The sequence below is a fragment of the Scatophagus argus genome, chromosome 1, assembly GCF_020382885.2.
Source record: "Scatophagus argus isolate fScaArg1 chromosome 1, fScaArg1.pri, whole genome shotgun sequence".
In the NCBI taxonomy this organism is placed as follows: domain Eukaryota; kingdom Metazoa; phylum Chordata; class Actinopteri; family Scatophagidae; genus Scatophagus; species Scatophagus argus.
Genome location: NC_058493.1, coordinates 18,136,999 through 18,155,113, shown reverse-complemented (window position 1 = coordinate 18,155,113; position 18,115 = coordinate 18,136,999). Strand labels below are relative to the sequence as shown.

Sequence of the window (18,115 nt, the reverse complement as noted above, 5' to 3'; positions counted from 1 at the left end):
GGAGATGTTTCAGTCCAAGAACAATGAATCTTAAATATAGAGAAAAGAGGGAAAACAGTGAATATGCACTGTATAAACCTGAGCTACCGAATCCCAGTATGTCTATGCCAACAGTCTACAACTGGAAGACAGACAGCTCTGTCTCTCCTGACACACAATACTGCAGTCCAAAGCCTCCACATGGCTCAGTGTTAATTAAAAAGCCTTCCTGGGTTAGCCATGCGGCTGTCCCTCAGACCCTGCGCTGGAAACTGCAGTTTTGAGCCAGTGGACAAAGAATGAGTGAGCAAAGGGAGAGGTGCAGTGTAATGTGTATGTGTGTGTGTGTGCAGAGATGGGGTGGGGGTTGTCTTTGAAAGCAGAGCCATGACAGCTGAGGGGGAAGCATGTGTGAGGCATGTTTGTTTTGCATTTACCCCCTGAGTGCAGCTGTGTGCACTGTCCTTTTCCCAGAACACCGGAACACAGCAGACGCCCTCACGGCTCGCCCTCCGTCCAACCCCTCAGCGAGAGCACGGGGGGCCCCCCCCATGTCCACATTTGCGAGGAGACCCCTCTCAGTTTTACGATATGCACTCTATAGTCAGGATTATGCATATGCGTTGCATTTTGGGCTGGAGAGTAAAACTGGATGTTATTTGGAGAGCTCTGGGCTGATCTGCTCTACTGACAGGTTATAGCCTGACCCCCACTTCTCTTACCTGCCCAGAAGGGCAGCGAATGTGGTTCAGCTTAGAGAATTAGCAATGGTTGCTCTGCCTGAAGGTGCACTACAAGGTATCAGGTTTTCTTTTCAAAACCATGAAAGCTGTATTATGCTTAAGGCCTAAGTCAGGCCTCAGAAACAAAGGAAAAACATGCATAACTTTGTCGGTAAACCTCATCTGCTGTTTCTGTCCTTGGAGGAAGCAGTTCCCAGAGAGAAAGAAAAAAAAATTACTCTTTGAATATTTGCAAAGTATGAAGAGTATAAGGAAATGATTTAGGCTCAGAGAGATGAGGTTCTTCTCTGGCTGGTTCCAGATCAATTTAACCTCTACCTTTGCCCTCCTCTTCTCTTTCCATAGAGACACAAACAAACGCCGACATATTGTTTCAAGCCTAGACAGAAGTAAACAGGAAGTAAAGGCTGTAACCAGAGGGGAGACGAGGAACATGATTCCTGACGGTGCCTTACTCTGACATGTTAGTGGTTTTACTAAGACAGGTTCTGCTCAGATATGCCAAGAAATAAATGAGGCCGGGTTCAAACTTCAAACATGATCCACACCCCCATACCGAAACTTTGTAACTATGTTTTCTCTTACGCCTTTTAAACTATTCAGACTCTGGTTAACATTTGCCGTTTGGCCCGTGTGGCCTCCGTGTTAGTGCTGCCGGAGCAGCTTCACCACACTTTGCCCGGAGAAAAGGAAAGCAACCAGTACTGCACACATACTGAAATACTGTATGATCCCAGGTTTAGTCTGTGTCAGTTTGCTCCACATTAATCTGATTTAACAACATTTTATCTAAGATTATATTCCCATGTGAGCACAATGTCAGTTGAAATAATTAAGGTTTTTAGTAATAGATTGTGACCCATGGCACCTTTACAAGATAAGATCACAAGATTCCATAATAAAGCACTGAAAATTCACAGACAGATGTGAAAGATGTCCATTTACCAAAAAAAACAACTGACACACAGCAAAGCTGGGAGCTGTAACATTGTTTCCATGGAAATCCTCCTGAGTCCTCCTGTCCTCCTAACTCACTGCAAGTTGAATACAGCATCATTTAAAGATATAGATGTGTATGTGCTGAACAGAAGCATGTCTTTTTGTGGCAAAACAGGACTTCAGGGTGTTTAAAGATGGAAGATGAAGCTAATATTTTCTCAAGCCATTGCTGAGTCGTCCAAAGTTCCACATCCAGGTGAGGTTACACTGCATTAATCTAATCGATGGCTTCCTTTGTTTGGTTTTGACAGAAATAATGAGAGAAAAGAAATACTGTAACACTTACAATAGTGCTGCTTCATGACCATTTGCTGGTCGGCTATGACAGCCAAAGTTAAAGTCCAGAAAAAGGCTGTTGAACACTGACATCCTTTCAGTGTTAGAAAGTGTCAACACAGTCTGTGTAATCTCCACCAGCCTCCTCTGTTTCAAAGGTGGCTGCTGCTGATTTCAGTGTTATTTCTGGCAGAATGACCGACTAGTAGGCACTTCTCTCCCTGAAACTCCTGAGACTGGAAATGCAAGGGGCACAGGCATGTCCACTTGGAGACCGTCCTCCTGAAAACAGAGATGGTTCTGTTTGGAGGCTGGCGCTCCCAGGCTCTTCAGCCCTGAGAGCAGCAGGCCTGCTGTGCTCCTCTCACACTCCCTCACACCACTTCCTCCTCCATCCCTTCCTCTCTTTGGCCATCAACAGGCTGAGTCAGTGCAGCAGGTGGATCTCTCACCCCGGCTGTACTAAAACAAACCACATTTCATCTGTTTGACTTTTAAATGCTGGAGGGTAAGAACCACTTCAAACCATTTTAGCAACTGACATGTTTGTGTTGAATCTGAGAAGCTTCGTAATGTGACAGATATGCAGGATATAAACAGTTTTCTGTAGCAGTGTTAAGTTGCACACTTCTGCATGTGCTAATGCTGACAAAGATTGCCTTAGAATAATATGTACACGTCATACAACAGATAAACTTGAATTTCAGTTTTTTTTAAGGATGCTTGCATAACAAAATGATCAGAATATGGAAAAAAAAATACTCAAAATTTAAATAACATAGGAATAAAAACAGCACCTGAACAGAGAACTACAATGACACTGAAAGCACTGTACAAACAGAATTTCCTGTATTTTACCAAATAAGTGCATGGATTTGTTTGAAATTATTTAACTTTTTCGAGCATTTTCGTTCACCTCTTATCAGTACAACACTGCAGCTTATCTTACGCAGTGCAGCATCACCTCCCACAAGGCTTTCCACAAAGCTCACTCTCCCACTGCGGTTTCTTTCTCCCACCAGAGGGATTGAGAAACATGGCAGTTGCCACATCACTTATCTTGCCAAATCTCTTGTTGTTTTCTCTTCGAGTCTCCCATCCTTTCATTTGCATAATTATTTTATTGCAACATTTATGAAGGTAGTCACCGTTGCCTTTAGAATTTTCGATTCTAGTGCCCCCTCTCCCCATGCTGGGTTTTGCGTCGACATTTCAAGGGTCAACCTGATCCCTCATCCAGCGGGCATCAACACATCATGTGGCCCAAGATATGGCCGCACTGTGCTCTTTGGCTTTCATGCGCAAAGCGGCAATACTGGAGGACTTGCGGTCAGGGTCTATGTTGAGATCATACGTGTTGATGCCTGAAGGCATGCCAGGAGATCCTCCAAACAGGCTGCCCATGTGAGCCTGTCCCATGTGACCTCCAGGGCTCGGCACACCCAGAAAATCAGCCACGCCGCTGGCAGAGTGAGGGTGTGGTGTCATGCAGGGAGTCACAGTGTCGCAGGGCACAACACAGCCCGGCACAGGAGATGCGGCACTGCTGCCGCCGATCCAAGAAGGGTTCTGAATCTGAAACATCAATAGTAAATCAGCATTGCTATAGAATGGTAGAACTATGGCAGGATGAATGAAAAAAATATATATCATTACAAAATATAGTATATTTATAATTAGGGGCCCTACATATTGTAATAACTTTTTAAAAATAAATCAGCATGAATATTACTGTGATTTTCAAATTAATGTTTTTTTTTTGTTGATGTTGTTTTTTACTAGAAATATCTGGAGTCTGGCGGGCCAAATTGAACCTTACGGCAGACCAACTTTTGCCGGTAAGTACACTGTCACTATTAAGATACGTAAAAAGATAAAAGAGATAAATAAAAAGATTTGTCAAAAAATGGATGAAAAAGTTTAACTTGGAAGGCATGAATCAACATAGAGATGGAAGATCAGTAGATCTGGTGGGTCAGTCAGATGTCTCCTACAAATCATACTTGGGCTGTGATTTGCAGTTAACAGGCTAAAATATTGTCAGACCTGTAGTGTAGCGTATTTATTCTGTACCTGGGCGTAATTCTCAGGACGTGTCAGAAGAGGCAGCTCGTAAGCTGTCGAGAAATGCGTTCGGACCTGCTGCATTTGACCAAAACGCTCCCTTTTCCTCCATTTTGCCCTTCGGTTCTGAAACCACACCTGCAGAGAGAGAAAATGTTTGAACATCATAAAACTGGCAAAATTATTTTGCCTGAGATAACAAAGCATCTTTACTTTTATTTAGCAATATTCAATCTTGGTCTTGGGTTAATGTGAGTTTTAAAATTCAAAAAAGAGACAATGGAGTGAAGTGACTTGTGCACATAAACCCCTTAACAGGAAGTTTCTCCCATAATGAAGGAAATACTTTTCTGTAGATAAAAATCTAAGATCCCATGCAGTACTGCCAGAAGACTAAAAGGCTGGATATCAAAAAACAACATCCGCAGCACATCAAAAATGCAAAATTCCCTTCTAAATTCTCTTTGTACAGGTACAAGCACAGTTCAGAGGCAGTTGAAGTAATACAGATGTAAGTCTGTGTGGCCTGCGCTGAAGGAGCAAAGAAACTCGAAATTGTTGAGACAAAGAGGAACAGGAAAACAGCGTGTATAAACAGTCTGCTGCAACCTTAATGTCCTCAAAACAAAATGTAAACAGACCTTGTCCCACTCACCTTTGCTTATTTATTGTCTGATGAGAGAAGGACTTTTTCTCCTGACTAATGTTGTCTGTAATCATCTCTGACATCTAAATCTAACACTGATGTTTATTGAAGACATTATTGTGTTTAAATTAACATCAGAGTGTGAGTGCCCTAAACAAATTCAAAACTCAATGTCAAAATTGAATGGTTTGTTATACAAGTCTTAACTATCTGATTGTTACTCCTCAGCCAGGCTGATTAGCGCACACATTTCACAACACAAGTCTTCTGACTTGTCTTCGATTTACTTTCTCTTTATGTGTCTGCTCTTCGCTCGCACACTTTGTTGTAAAGCTAAGGAGGCAATATGGGAAATTGGAAAGTGAGAGGGGATCATGACTGGGGTTTGTTTGCATTTTCCTTTTTAATTTCCTGCAGCCTGAAGCTCCTGGCTTTGAGATGCACGTAGACCAGAGGATGCAATTCTTCCTTCCTCCATGTTTTCATCCGTTTGCATCTTTTCTCTGCTTTGCCTTGCTCAGAATCTATAACACCTTAGAAGGTCTTTACAAAAGCTGCCTTATGATTATTATACCTGAAAAGATGCTTGTATGGTATCTCTACTTCCCAATATACAGTGTCACCGAAAGCTCTCTTTGTACTGAGTCTGTTGGCTATTATGCTGGGAGAACATATTTTTGTGTTGCGCACACTGCATCGTGACAGTAATTGGTAAAGACCATGACAGCTTAAGTAGCTGGTGGACTTTCAATGAGGCTTTATTTATGTTACAGCCCCAGAGAGAAAGAGCAGAGAAATGCCAAGCTGGCCCCAGCAGGAGAGCTGTATGGGGCTGAAAACACTTTGAAGTGAGAGACCAGCTCAGAGGATTGATAACCCGCCTCTGCTGTCACTCATGTCAGCCTCCATACCAAAGTAAAAAGAAATCCAAAGCTGAGCCTGGCTTCAGTTTTCCAACACCCTGAAAGCACTAATAATATCATGGAAACACCTTTGACCAGTATTGTTGTTCATGAATTGTGAGTTTGTTCTGTTTCCCCAAAAATCCTCCACCACATAACATCAGTCTTATTTCCCATGTCAATTAAAGGAGAGTGGAGCGTACAGAGAGGTTTATATGGTGCCTTTAAATTTGTTTTTCTGCTTAGTGATGTGGTGTTGTAGTAAGACTCATGAAGGTTTTTTAATTAATGATACAGAAGATTTGCTAACAGCTCAAACTCTCTGCATTTCACCTCAGTTCTTTATGGATAAAGTTCTATATGTACCTGACGGTCTGACTAGCGCTGAGACTAACAATTATTTTCACATCTGAGTAAACCGACGGTAACACAATTCGCTAACACAACATATGATTTCTGAAAACCTGCGTAATTTCTTTAAATTGTTCATATTCATTTTCTTTTTCTAACAGCTCAGAATTGAAATACATTTTTTTTAGTCTCATCAATATTAGCAGTGAATCCTCATTATGAAGAAAGCGAAACCAGGGACTATTTGTAAAGCTACTTAAACGATTGATAAGCAAAATCACAGCTGACATAGTCCGTTCATCAAAAGACTCATGGATCAGCTAATTTTATCCCTGGCTTGTAACAATAAAATATACTTTCAGTTATATTTTTTAAAATGGACCCTTGTCATAATTCTCTTCTTGATTTAAAAATGTTTTTATGTATTTCTAAATTGACCACAATTATTGACCTTTTTTTTCTAGCATATCTGCAACTTGTACTGAATGTATATAAAGGAACCAATTTCTCCTTCCTAATTGGTCAAATCGGACTTTTCTGCTGTTTCCTCCTCTGTTCACTGTTTGGACCTTTAAACTCATGTGGACACCTGTGTTTGCCTGGTGAACTCCACATGTCAGATGCCATCTCTGCTCTGTGAGCTCTCCGACTAACAGAACGCCAAATCTGAGAAATGTGATGTTGTTGAAACCCCAACCCCTGACCTCTGACCTTCCCATGTATCTGTAGTGCATATGACTTGGATCTGAACTTACTTTCTCCCTTTGAAAGACTGAGACTGAAAAAGCAAACAACTCCAAACCCTTACTTTTTTTTTTTTTTTAAACTAAAAGTCCCTTGTTTTGTTTTCTGTGAGAACCGTGTAGCATCACCCTACTTAGAATTATGCTCTTTGTACTTTCTTTAGTTTTTAGTATAAAGTGCTTGTAAATTCTTGAAGGTTTTAAAACAAAAAAATTTCTTAACATTTTTTTTCACTCCAGATGCACAATTCATGAGCTGTGAGTCCTTTTACGTGTGAATGACCTGAATAGAGTAGAGTACAGAGCCCTGTTCTCTGGCAGACTAGGCATCTCATGTCTTTTATCTTTTTAACTTGAGTGTTTAAGAGGGCCATTGGGAGAGCCGAGGGCTGTAAAGCTGCATCCATCTGAAGAGGCAGATCTGTGATAGCATGAGCTGCAGAGCAGAGCGGAGCGGCATACCCTCAGAGCCTCAGGGTTGAATTATAACCCTGCGGCTGCACAGACTTCCTGTGTTTCACTGCGAAGCCTCTCTGGTCACCGTTCCCGCTCGTCATGTAAGAGATTTAGTATAATCAAGCTCTTATCTCATCCCGTGGATGGCATACAACAGAAATGAAGCCCGAATCGCGCATCTTTGCCTTAATTTTAGCAGAAACAGGTATGTGTCACATGCCTTAAAATTATTCAAAAATTCAGATATAACTTGAATAATCAGTCCCTGAATTGCTCAAAGCTCATGCGAAGGGTTTCACACCTACCCTGGACGCCACAGCAGGGACACATTCTTGGCTGAACAGGATGTTAATGAAAGAAAAACACAGAAAATCCAGGGGCTTTGGTAGTCCACACACACACACACACACACACAGGCACACACATATATATGTATAGAAATAGTGCGGGTCTCGTTCTCTGTTCACAGATGTTGGAATGCATTACATGACCGGATTGTATGTAAATCAGGCCAGAAAAGGTCACTGGAAGGATCTGAGTCATGGAGGTGCTGAGCGCCTCAGGCTTGGATAATGCCAGCAGAACTGAACTCACAAAAGGCTACAGGTATAAAGAAAAATGCCAATGAGACGATCCAGTCGACACACAGCAGAGTCAAACAAGTCTCCTCACATGTTCGATGAAAGTCTGCTCTCCTAAAACTGCACATATGAGGCCCAGGCAGCTCAAACCTCAACCCCATGGGCCCCCTGGCCTCTGTTAGCTCCCACTCCCCCATTCTCTCCCCTCGACTCCCACATTACCAGATAAATCTCTCATGTTGTTCTGTGAGTGACGTTATCTGTGCAAAGCTGCAGATGTTGAAGGATCATGAGGTTGTGTTGTTTAAACACTGTTCTGCTGTGACGAAGAGCTTTTTATTTACTTATTGATTGGACAGATTTGTTGAATGAGCTTGACGTGATGAGACGACCAACGTGAACTGTAACGTTTTAAGGTTTGATTGACTGCAGTCTTTAGAAATCTGATATCCCTGTTGGTTTTTGGTTCCTTTCATATGTCTATCAGTTGTTTGTATTTGCCTGTTTAGCTGTGGATGAGATTTCCCCACATACTGTTGATGAGTGTCCTGCTTTACCTGCACGCGGGCTTCGGTCAGATCAGTCCTCAGTGCCAGCTGCTCCCGAGCGTAAACGTCAGGATAGTGCGTCTTCTGGAAAACCTTCTCCAGCTCTTCCAGCTGGTAGCTTGTAAAGGTCGTGCGGTTTCGCCTCTTCTTGCCCTTGTTGCTTTCGCCACCATCACCCTTGTCCAGAGGGCTTGACAAGTCTGTGCCGGGTGGCCTGTCGGAGGACACCTTCACGCCCTGATCCTTCACAGCCAGGTAACCGGTGTCCATTCCAGGTTGATCGGAGTCCGGAACCAATTCAGAGTCTGTCAGGCCTGAACTGTCTTTACCTGCAGAAACAGGAAGGACATGAAAACCGTTAAAAGAGGACCAGAATCAAAACAGATCTTTGTGAATGTATCACCTTCTAACTGAAGAAACATGAAGATCATTACAGGATGTTGAGCAAAAAAAAACTGTTAACCTATCTATTATAGACACAATCTGTCACTTTCAGTGTGCAGTGTATGAAAGTACTGAAAGTACAGAAGATAGATGTGTATGTAATGCAATACATTCTACTGCTATTTAAGCTACAATGCAGAGTTAACTTATTTGAGTCGTGTGTGTGTGTGTGTGTGTGTGTGTGGATTCTTCAGATGACTAAGATGATAAAGTACACAGGAAAAGCTGCTGACATTCGGACTTCAAAGACCCTCAACTCCTCGTGCCTTTTTTTTCTGCAATACTATCTATCATCTGTCACTAAAAATCATCATTTGTCACAAAAAAGCTTCTTGGAAATGGAGATTTAGCACATGTCCTCGCGGAAGTACAACTGCTTTTAATTCATAACATGTGAAAGTGAATGATCCATTAATTAGATCTATTTTTATTATCGCCACATGAGACAAACATTTTTCATGTTCGTTTGTACCTTCAAAAAGTAAACAGATTGTAAACATTTTTAATGAGCCTCTTTTCTGCTCAATTCTAATATTCGGTTACTCGCCCCTGGCAGTGTATTCATACAATCGGATTTATTTGTAGGATCAGCATAATAATTCATGGGGTTTGATAGGGTGGAACAAAGGAATTTCTCGCTCTTTGTGAGGAAATAGTGCGACAGTTGTGAAATCTGCTGGCAGGCTCTGATGAGTATGTGTCGATTTGTTTGTCTGTGTGACTGTGTAATGGATGGACTGGATCACTGGCTGCTTACAGGATCCAGTTGTAGTTCGTAGATCATTCTGTGATGTGCTGGGGAACAGACACCCTGACTATGATTTGAGACTGTCAGAAAGTTGCAGCTTTTTTTACTGTGTACCCTCCCCAACCACTCACACCCTCTGCTCCAAGGCACACACACACACACACACACGCACACACACTCTTTCTTTTTCTCTCAGACTGTTTGTCAGTCCTGCATGTGGATGGGGTCTATTATGTGGCTGCAAAATCACCTGGCAAGACTCTTGCTGTTAATTTGCTGTGCAGTTATATGCAGCCACGCAACAAAAGAGAAATCGTTCTCTTTTTCTCTCTCTCTCTCTCTCTCTCTCTCTCTCACACACACACACACACACGTTCTTCATAGCGGCAGCTTAACTGTAAAACCTCAGGCAGCTCTCTGATCATAAATTTCCACAGCCGTGTCCCTGCCAGTGTTCTTGTCTTAGCTGGCAGCTCTTTTGCTGTTTTCGCCCTGCCACTGCCCTTCACTGAACTATTCAGTTTAAACACACATCTTTGGATTAATACACATCCACAAGCTTTTGGTTTCGGGCTGTTTAATGAGGCCTGTGAGCCTTCTCTCTCTGGCTCAGTCTAGTGGCAACTGGCAGAGCTGTACCTCCTCCCTACACCTCCCTGTACCTCCCTGCACCTCCCTGCACCTCCCTGCACCTCGATACCATCTGAGGTGAATTATTTTTAGGATCAGGACGTCTCCGCTCATCTGGCCATCTAATGATTTGTCAGGTTAGGACCAAGAGGTGTGCGCTTTCGTGTGTGCAGTTCTCAGTACTCAGTCAGCACAGAGGATCACACACACACACACACACACACACCCGGTGACCCTCAGCTCACTGCCATGTTGGGTAATGTGCTGCAAGGTGAGGTGAATGGATAGCTTGTCATAAGCTGACTCTCTTTCTCACACAGATCAATGCACAAACGTGTATATTATAAGAGCATCTTTTACAAGTCGAGGATGTCTTAAAGGCCAAAAGGTTGTGGGGATTTCTCCATTAGATTAGAATTATAGCTCCGCTGCTCCATGTATTTGTGGATGGGTGTGGATTTGACAGATGAGTGATATCTTTTACTAAACCTCCCTTTATTATTTCTGTACATCTTTTGTAGATATTTTAAATATATATTTGTTTAGGACCATATTTTTTGTTTTATTTCATGTTTTTGTCATTGACCCTTTTTCCTTTTACGGTGTGCATGCAGACACCCACTGAACTTGCTGTGCTCATGTCATTTTCTTCTATATCTACGGATGCACGATTTTGTAAAACAATTTTTTTTCATTAAAACATACATGTAGAATTTGCTTGTGGTAGATCAAAAACATAATTTTTCAGGCATACTGTAACTGTATGGTTGAGCTTTTCATGCTTTTCATTTCATGGATTTGTTTAGGATGGATGGTCAGGGCTGGGTTTGCCTTAAATCATTTTAATTCCAGTGCCAATATGATACATGATTTTTTGGTACTCATACCAAAATAAGACTTTCTAATACTTACAGACATAATACTACAGTACAAATTAGTCAGCACGTTTTAGACAGCTATTGATGGCAGCTTGCAGTACTTGAAAGTTTTGGATACGCTGTCGCCACAGACAAAATTTGTTGATGCCAAAATAGTATTGAGGTTTTGTCCACAAGCTGTCCACTGCTTATTCTCTCTGAAGCCTTGCTGAGGAGAGCTGTCAAACAAACTTGTCGTACTGATTTTATTTTATTTCATTCAGCCTTGCAAGAAGGAGTGAGTCACTTTGAATAAGGGAATGAAGATCAGTTGATTGCACCAGATGCATTTTAGATTCAAGGATCAGTGAGGCTCTAGTTCCTGAGATGTTTGACCTGCTGGAAATGAACTCGGGTTGAGGGGCCATGTTTTGGTGACAAACTGCTCGCTGGGGGTCTGACGCCCGCAAAGTTTCCTTGCTATCCATGACTAACACATCCTGTTAGTTTTAAAGGGAGCAAATGTGTTTTGTCCCAGCATAAATATTTCATCATATTTCCCTGGCCTGCACCCACAGTCCCCACAAGTCAAGAGCTGTCAGGCTGTTTGAAATCATGTGGCCTCTCGCTGATCAAAGGCCATTGTTTATATCACATGTCACTGATGTTTTTTTGGCAGGAGTGGAATATTGTGACAATCTAATGCTTGTTATCCATGCAATCTGCTGTAGCTGTGAGGCTCTTCGGCACAGTCCAAGGTGAACAGCAGTGGGCCCTCCTGTGGGGAACGCCACATGCATGAGGAACATGAGAAAGTCTTATTGCTAGCATGTCAGGATATAATATCTGCAAAACAAAAAAAAAGGAAGGGGTGAATGTGAATAACTTTTCAGTCTTCTTCCATAATACAAAAGACAGTTTCAGCATACACCTGCACTTCTACATGGGCTGTCTTTTACGCTTGCAAGTCCCAACAATAATTCAGCAAAAACTCACAAGCCAAAAGTCCTTTTTTATTTTTTCAGATGAATATGCCATGCAAAATGTTTTGAGCTGCAACCACAGAATGTTCTATTTTCGCTGCAGTGGATCCAGCAGTCAGCATCTGTTCCAATTACTGTGAACAGAGAGGAGAGTCTGCAGCTCTGCGTGGTGGGCTCTGAGAAAGTTCTGCAGAATTTAAATACACAGCAAGTGCTGCAGAACAAGCTGAGCAATGATTTGCAGTTCAGCTCGTGCGAATATTAGGAGTTTGCACGCGAGTGAAAATTTTCGCATGCAATGTACACTCCAGTTTAGTATTTATTTTTACAACACAGTAGGTCACCGTTGGCAATAGCATCAAAATCAGAATAAATATTGATTTAAGACCTTTCACCGAGCCTCATTTTTAATACTGAGAGGCACTTCCAGTGCGGATGTCAGCGCCAAAATGACGTGCTTGCGGGTCAGACACTCAGCGCGGACAGCTATTAATCCACAGTTGAAAACGAGGGGGAAACATCAAAGTGTAATTTAACTGGCTGTAAAGCGACAGGGCACCTTCACTGCCTCTTTATTGACTGGGATGACTGGGGTCAGCTCACTGTGTTAAGAGGAAACACTATAAATTACACACCACGTGGCAACTGAGAGGGATTAACAACATGTTGCTCAAACTGAAAAAGAAATATCCGAAACAGAGGGAAAGGTAAACAGTGGAGAGAAAGAAGGAAAGAAAGAAAGAAAAGGAAAGAGAAAGTGCAGCTTGTCTAACTAGTTGCAGAGAGCAGAGGAAAGGAAATGTGTGAGCAAAGTATTTATTTGTACATGTTTTGGGGGATTTGTTTTACTGACTTGAAATATGGATTTGGATGTAACATGGAGCTTTGAAAAGTGGATCACTCTTAAGTCTCGCTTGGCTGCAGAGACAGAGACAGGCTGAGTGGCTGATAACTGATGCTGTGCGGCGCTCGAGTTCGAGCCAAGGCACGAATAATATGATACACACAACATATGATCTTATTTAATTTAAATGAATTTACCCAAGTATGGTATTTAAGCACAATTTTGAGGTACTTGTACTTGATATTATTTATTTCATGCTACTTTATACTTCTTATCCCCAACACTTCAGAGGGAAATGTTACACATTAATGCATAACTTAAAATAATCCAGTAAAACAATGTATAATATCAGATCACTAACAAGGCACATTATATTTTACACTTATATTTTAGTAAATGTTAGACTGGCTATAGGACTGTGTTTTCAAATTGTGGCAGGGGCGCTTTACTTTAAATCTGCAATAACTTTTTTTTGTGGCCGCAGCAAGCTGCAAATACACTGACATGTCGCAATCTTTTTAGCTGATATGGTGAAACAGCAGTTTAATTACACATCCCACAGTCACTGGGCAGCATTTTCATTTTGGAGCTGTGTTTCTGGCCACCTGGGGAATGTAAGTCCAATATTAATTATCTTTTATCTCTGTTTTTGGTCTCCACCAACTCACGAGGGAAAAATTTGGCTCTTCAGCTGCTAAATGTTTCACTCCTTTTACCATTAACCTCCTCTGTCAGCTCTTTTAGCAGAAAGAGAGACAAGCGAACCAAAGTGAACCAAAGCAGTGAAGTTGGGGCTAAACAATCAGATGAAATTTACAATAAAGCTTCAAAAAGCCAGGTGGAAGGGAAGGTTCATCGCTCGCAAGTGTCACAATGTTTTCACGTTGTTATTCGCTACATTAAATTATTAGGATCACTTTGAGTAAAGTATCTTAATACTTCTTCCATCATAGTTGAAGATGCATTCAAGGTTTCTCTGAACTGTTCTTGAAATCTAACCTTGTCTTTTTTGGAAGGACAAATGACATGACTATGAATAGCTTGACGCTGTACTTGCTTGGTGTGGTGTCATGTGCATTCATCAAAACATTACGGGACAGTACACACACTTATATACTCCACACACACACAGACACACACAGATTTCCCTTAGACGCCTTTTCACATCAAAGCTGTCAGTGTGTCTCACAGATCAGAACCTCAGCAAACGGCAGCAAATGAGAAAATTACCTTTTTTTTTCTTTTTGCTTGACAAAAAGTTTTCTCTTGTGACCATGTGATAGGTAGCAGTTCACTTTGAAATTCAACTCTGCTGACTGAGCAGAGCAATGATCCATCTCAGCAGGCTGTGCAAAATTCACAGACTGTGAAAAAAAAATCCTTAAAGCCTAAGACTGATAAATCACCTCTCACGCTCTCTTTGTCTTCCTCTCACTCTCCCCCTCTGTGTCTCCCCTCCCTCCCACCAGCTCTTTTCCAAATGTTTCTGTCAGACGTTGTAGCAAAAACAGAATTTCCTTCATTTTATGTTTTTGTTGTCTGACTGAAAGAGAACATTCCATCCATCCGAGCGCGAGGGTACATTTTGTGTTCATGCACATAAAATGAAAAATATTTTGCCGAGAAACTCACTGCACAAAACGCACGATCGGTTCTTCCTATCGAGGATTCAGGGACTGGAAGTTCATGCAGCAGCTTGAGAGCACAAAAGATCTCCACTGGCCAACTTCCAAAAAGTTGAAATGACTCCTAACAATGTATCCTGCAGCAGTCCTTTCGGTTTTGGAATTATAGCTCCTCATCTGTTTAGTTTAAAGGAATGGATAAAAAGAATATATAATTGTCTAACAACAGAATTGAAACAGTTTAGCCAATAACAAAACCTTATAAAATGATAGATGGCTGATAGTTGTGTCAAAACACAGTGTATTACAGTGTTTTATGTTGGCCTACCGGTGCAGTTAAAGTGTGCTGTCAGTATCACATCATGGATGTTGATAAAGAAAATAATAAAGCTGTTGAAATATACGTAAGGATCCTGCTTTCAGTGGTCAGGCAACTATTCAAGGTTTTTTTCTTTTTTTTTTTTTTTTTTGAAAAGCTATCACTGTTTATAAAACCGACTGCCAATATTTAAAAAAAAAAAACAAAAAAAACAGAAAGAGAGAGAGAGTTTTCTCCTAAAAACCAGAAATGACGTATTGTCTTTAAAATACTGGCTTTGGACACAACATTGGTGAAACTTCATGGCCATATATGCAGGGATAAGGTCCCTGAACAACCTTCAAGGTATTACCACAAAAAGGACGGCCATTAGCGTTGAGAATATACGCGGTGGGACCAAAGGAAGTCCAGGACTGCATGAGTCTTTTTTGCCCTGCTGCTCTCACTCGGCCATGCAAAGCGAGCCTAATGTAAATTGCCCTGCCAAACTTTTAGCTAAATGGTAAAATGATCCTGAGTCCTTGTCACCTCCACTCATGTCAGTGACTTGCTGAAGTGTGCCTCAGTTGTCTGGGCCTGCATGGCTGGTTCCCATTACTCCCTGCTCGACCCAATCAGGGCAGACGGCCATTACAGGAGAAATGGTTGCGCCGGGTTAAAGATGGTGAAGGGAGAAAAAAAAGACAGCAGAAGGCAGTGACAAAATCTCACAAGGCAGTGCAATCACATTTTGACTGTTGGTCCTTATACTGCTCCTGCAGGGAATTAAATATTTACTCTGCAGGGCTGCAGAACTAGATCAAATTCTCTCTATCTAAAAAAAAGGTTTTAGCCAGAATAAACTGCAGACTTTTTTGGCTTCAAATTACACCAGCAGTGTGTTCTTGGTGCTAAGATGTCATTCGCCTGCAAGACTGGTCACTACAAAAGAAAAAAAGGGATAAAATGCCCAATCCCACTAAGCCATAATTCAACACCTGTACATGACAAAGTTAACATCCTTTGTCTTACTTGTGTAGCTACACGTTGCTCAGTAAAACCGGATTCCAAATGTTGCAGATGCTCCACTTACGCTCTGCTCTACAGCAGACAGTTTCAAATGGAGGGTCTCGAATGGATTTTCTCTGCTGTGTGCAGGCAGGGGAACTCGGCCTGCTCTCCAAACAGACGAGAGCAGGAAAACCGAGCTAAAGGTCAGCGCCCTCAGACACTGAGGGAAGACACGGACGCATCAAAAGAGGAAGTGCGTCGTCTCTGGAGGATCACAAAGACGTTCAGGTGGCTGCTTTAAGACTATGAAGTGGCCGACTGAATCATCCTCAGGGCCTTGTTTTTTTTTGTTGTTTTTTTTTTACAATCAAGAACTTCCTTTCCAGTTTGAGTTAGTTACAGTAAATGTATCAGGTTATATGGTTTCATTTTTTGGTAGCCCGGCATGACTTTTAAACACTTTAAAAAAAAGCATGTATTTAACTTTAATAGGCCTTGAATTTACTAGAGTATTTGCATTTTATGTACTATGATCTTCCACATTTGGGAGAAAAATAATGCATTTTTATATTTCACTGTGTTTATCTGTTATCTGGAGCTACTAATCACTTTGCAGATTAAGATGTCACATCCAAAAGCTCATAAAATATGTCATACTGCTCCAGCTTTAACAACCCAGCGTTATAACATTAAATGCTGCCTGCATATTAAGGCTTCAGTGATGATAATATGAAAATATGTGAACAACCACAGCATACTGACTGCTTTTACTTTTGACACCAACTGAAGGCCTGCTCGTATTAAAGCAGTTTTACATTGTTGTGTTTTCTGAAGGAAAGGGTCTGAAAACTTCTTTCACTGCTGTTTATTTTTAATTTGATCATTTTGATATGAGTCATTTTTACTGCTTTTGGCTGGTTACCTCTGCTGCTGGCAACCTAAAAACAGTTTTTCCTTCTGTCTTTTTTTTTTTTTTGGTTTTAGCTTCACCGCCTCTTCTCATACATTTTCTCTCATTTCTTTCAGTCAGTGTGATGCTATCAGAACTGAGCTGCGAGCTGTTCACGCTCCAACAGCTGCCTTGTTGATTTCATACAACAACATGATTGTCCATGTGTTGAAATAATATGACTGTGTTTGCAGTGACTCTAATGTATGTAAATGTTTATTAGACAGACCTGCTGTTTTCCATCGGCCAAAAAAACGTCTCGGTTGTAGTTGGCAGCCTGCGTTTCAGACAGCTCTGAGACCACTCATCACATCACCTTTTGACTGAACGGATCAAACCGCAAATTATAACAGCGAAGCCACTTTCAGACAATGTGGAACTGCCCGATGATTGCGAAAAATACAGGTTCGATAAAAGAAATGAGGCAGGAAGTAAAATACTCCAGCATTTTCCAATAAACACATCAGGAATCATTTAGCGTTGTAGTAAGTTCAACAGAGACCTACTTTACTGCTGCCTCCAATTTCTGCAGTCAGCGGTGTGGAGGTCAGTGAAAAGATGCGTTAACTAGAGCCTTCACTCAGGGAGGAAAACAATGAGGACAGCCACCACTTTCAACATATTTCGATCTGGGGTTTTTTTTTTTCAATCTTTGTATAATTTACGCATCAATACGAATTTAATTTGTAGGACAGCTGCTTTTCAAAAATTGTGCCAGCGTCATAAACGTGAGTGTTGTAAATGTGAAAACAGCATCTGTGAGGTTTGTCTCTGAGGGTCAAGACTCTGAAATGAAGGCGAACAGACAAGTTGACATCTGAGTCTATAGCACCGAGATGTTTTGTTTTGTTTGTTTTTGTTTGTTTTGTTTTGTTTTTTGTTCCCTGCCTGCTTCACTGTGAATCCGGTCCTCACATTTAAGGCTCTTTGTTGTAAAAAGGAGACAACCTGCACTGATATATCTGATATATTTCACCATGAAAGTCAAATTGTGGAGTCGAAAAAGAAAATAAAAAATCTAAAGAAGTTAAGGAATCAGATGAATTCTTATTATTATTTAACTAACTGACCCCATCAAGCGCTCCTATGCGATGTCCTTTTTCAGGTAGAACGTGAATAAATAAAAGACGTAAACGGGAATAAATATTTAGTAAATATAAGATATTAATATATATTTAAATATAAGAGCCCGTGTTTGATTCGTTTCCTTACTGCTCTTTCTCAAATGTCAGTCCAAACATTTCAGTAATAACTGAGCTTATTTATAACATCATGCATATAAAATATATTTCATCTAGATTGGAGGATAGATTTCAAGTTTAATAAAAACTTAACAGCCATTATAAAAGACCAGTGTTATTTTTTTTTTTTTTTTTTTGGAAAAGATTGATCGCCGTTCTTGACATTTCGGAGCCATAAAAGTTTTTCTTTTTTCTGT

General features: G+C 41.1%; 1 protein-coding gene across 1 annotated transcript in view; it reads right to left on the bottom strand.

Moving 5' to 3' along the window:
* Positions 1-2,569: 2,569 nt before the first annotated feature.
* Positions 2,570-18,115, bottom strand: part of alx4a (ALX homeobox 4a) — a 17,759-nt gene continuing 2,213 nt past the window's right edge. The window contains exons 2-4 of the mRNA XM_046388547.1: positions 8,298-8,617; positions 4,071-4,199; positions 2,570-3,572 (exon numbers count right to left, since the gene is read on the bottom strand). Coding sequence (XP_046244503.1) covers positions 3,252-3,572; positions 4,071-4,199; positions 8,298-8,617 — 770 coding nt within the window. The 3' untranslated portion in view covers positions 2,570-3,251. The remainder of the gene's footprint in view (positions 3,573-4,070; positions 4,200-8,297; positions 8,618-18,115) is intronic.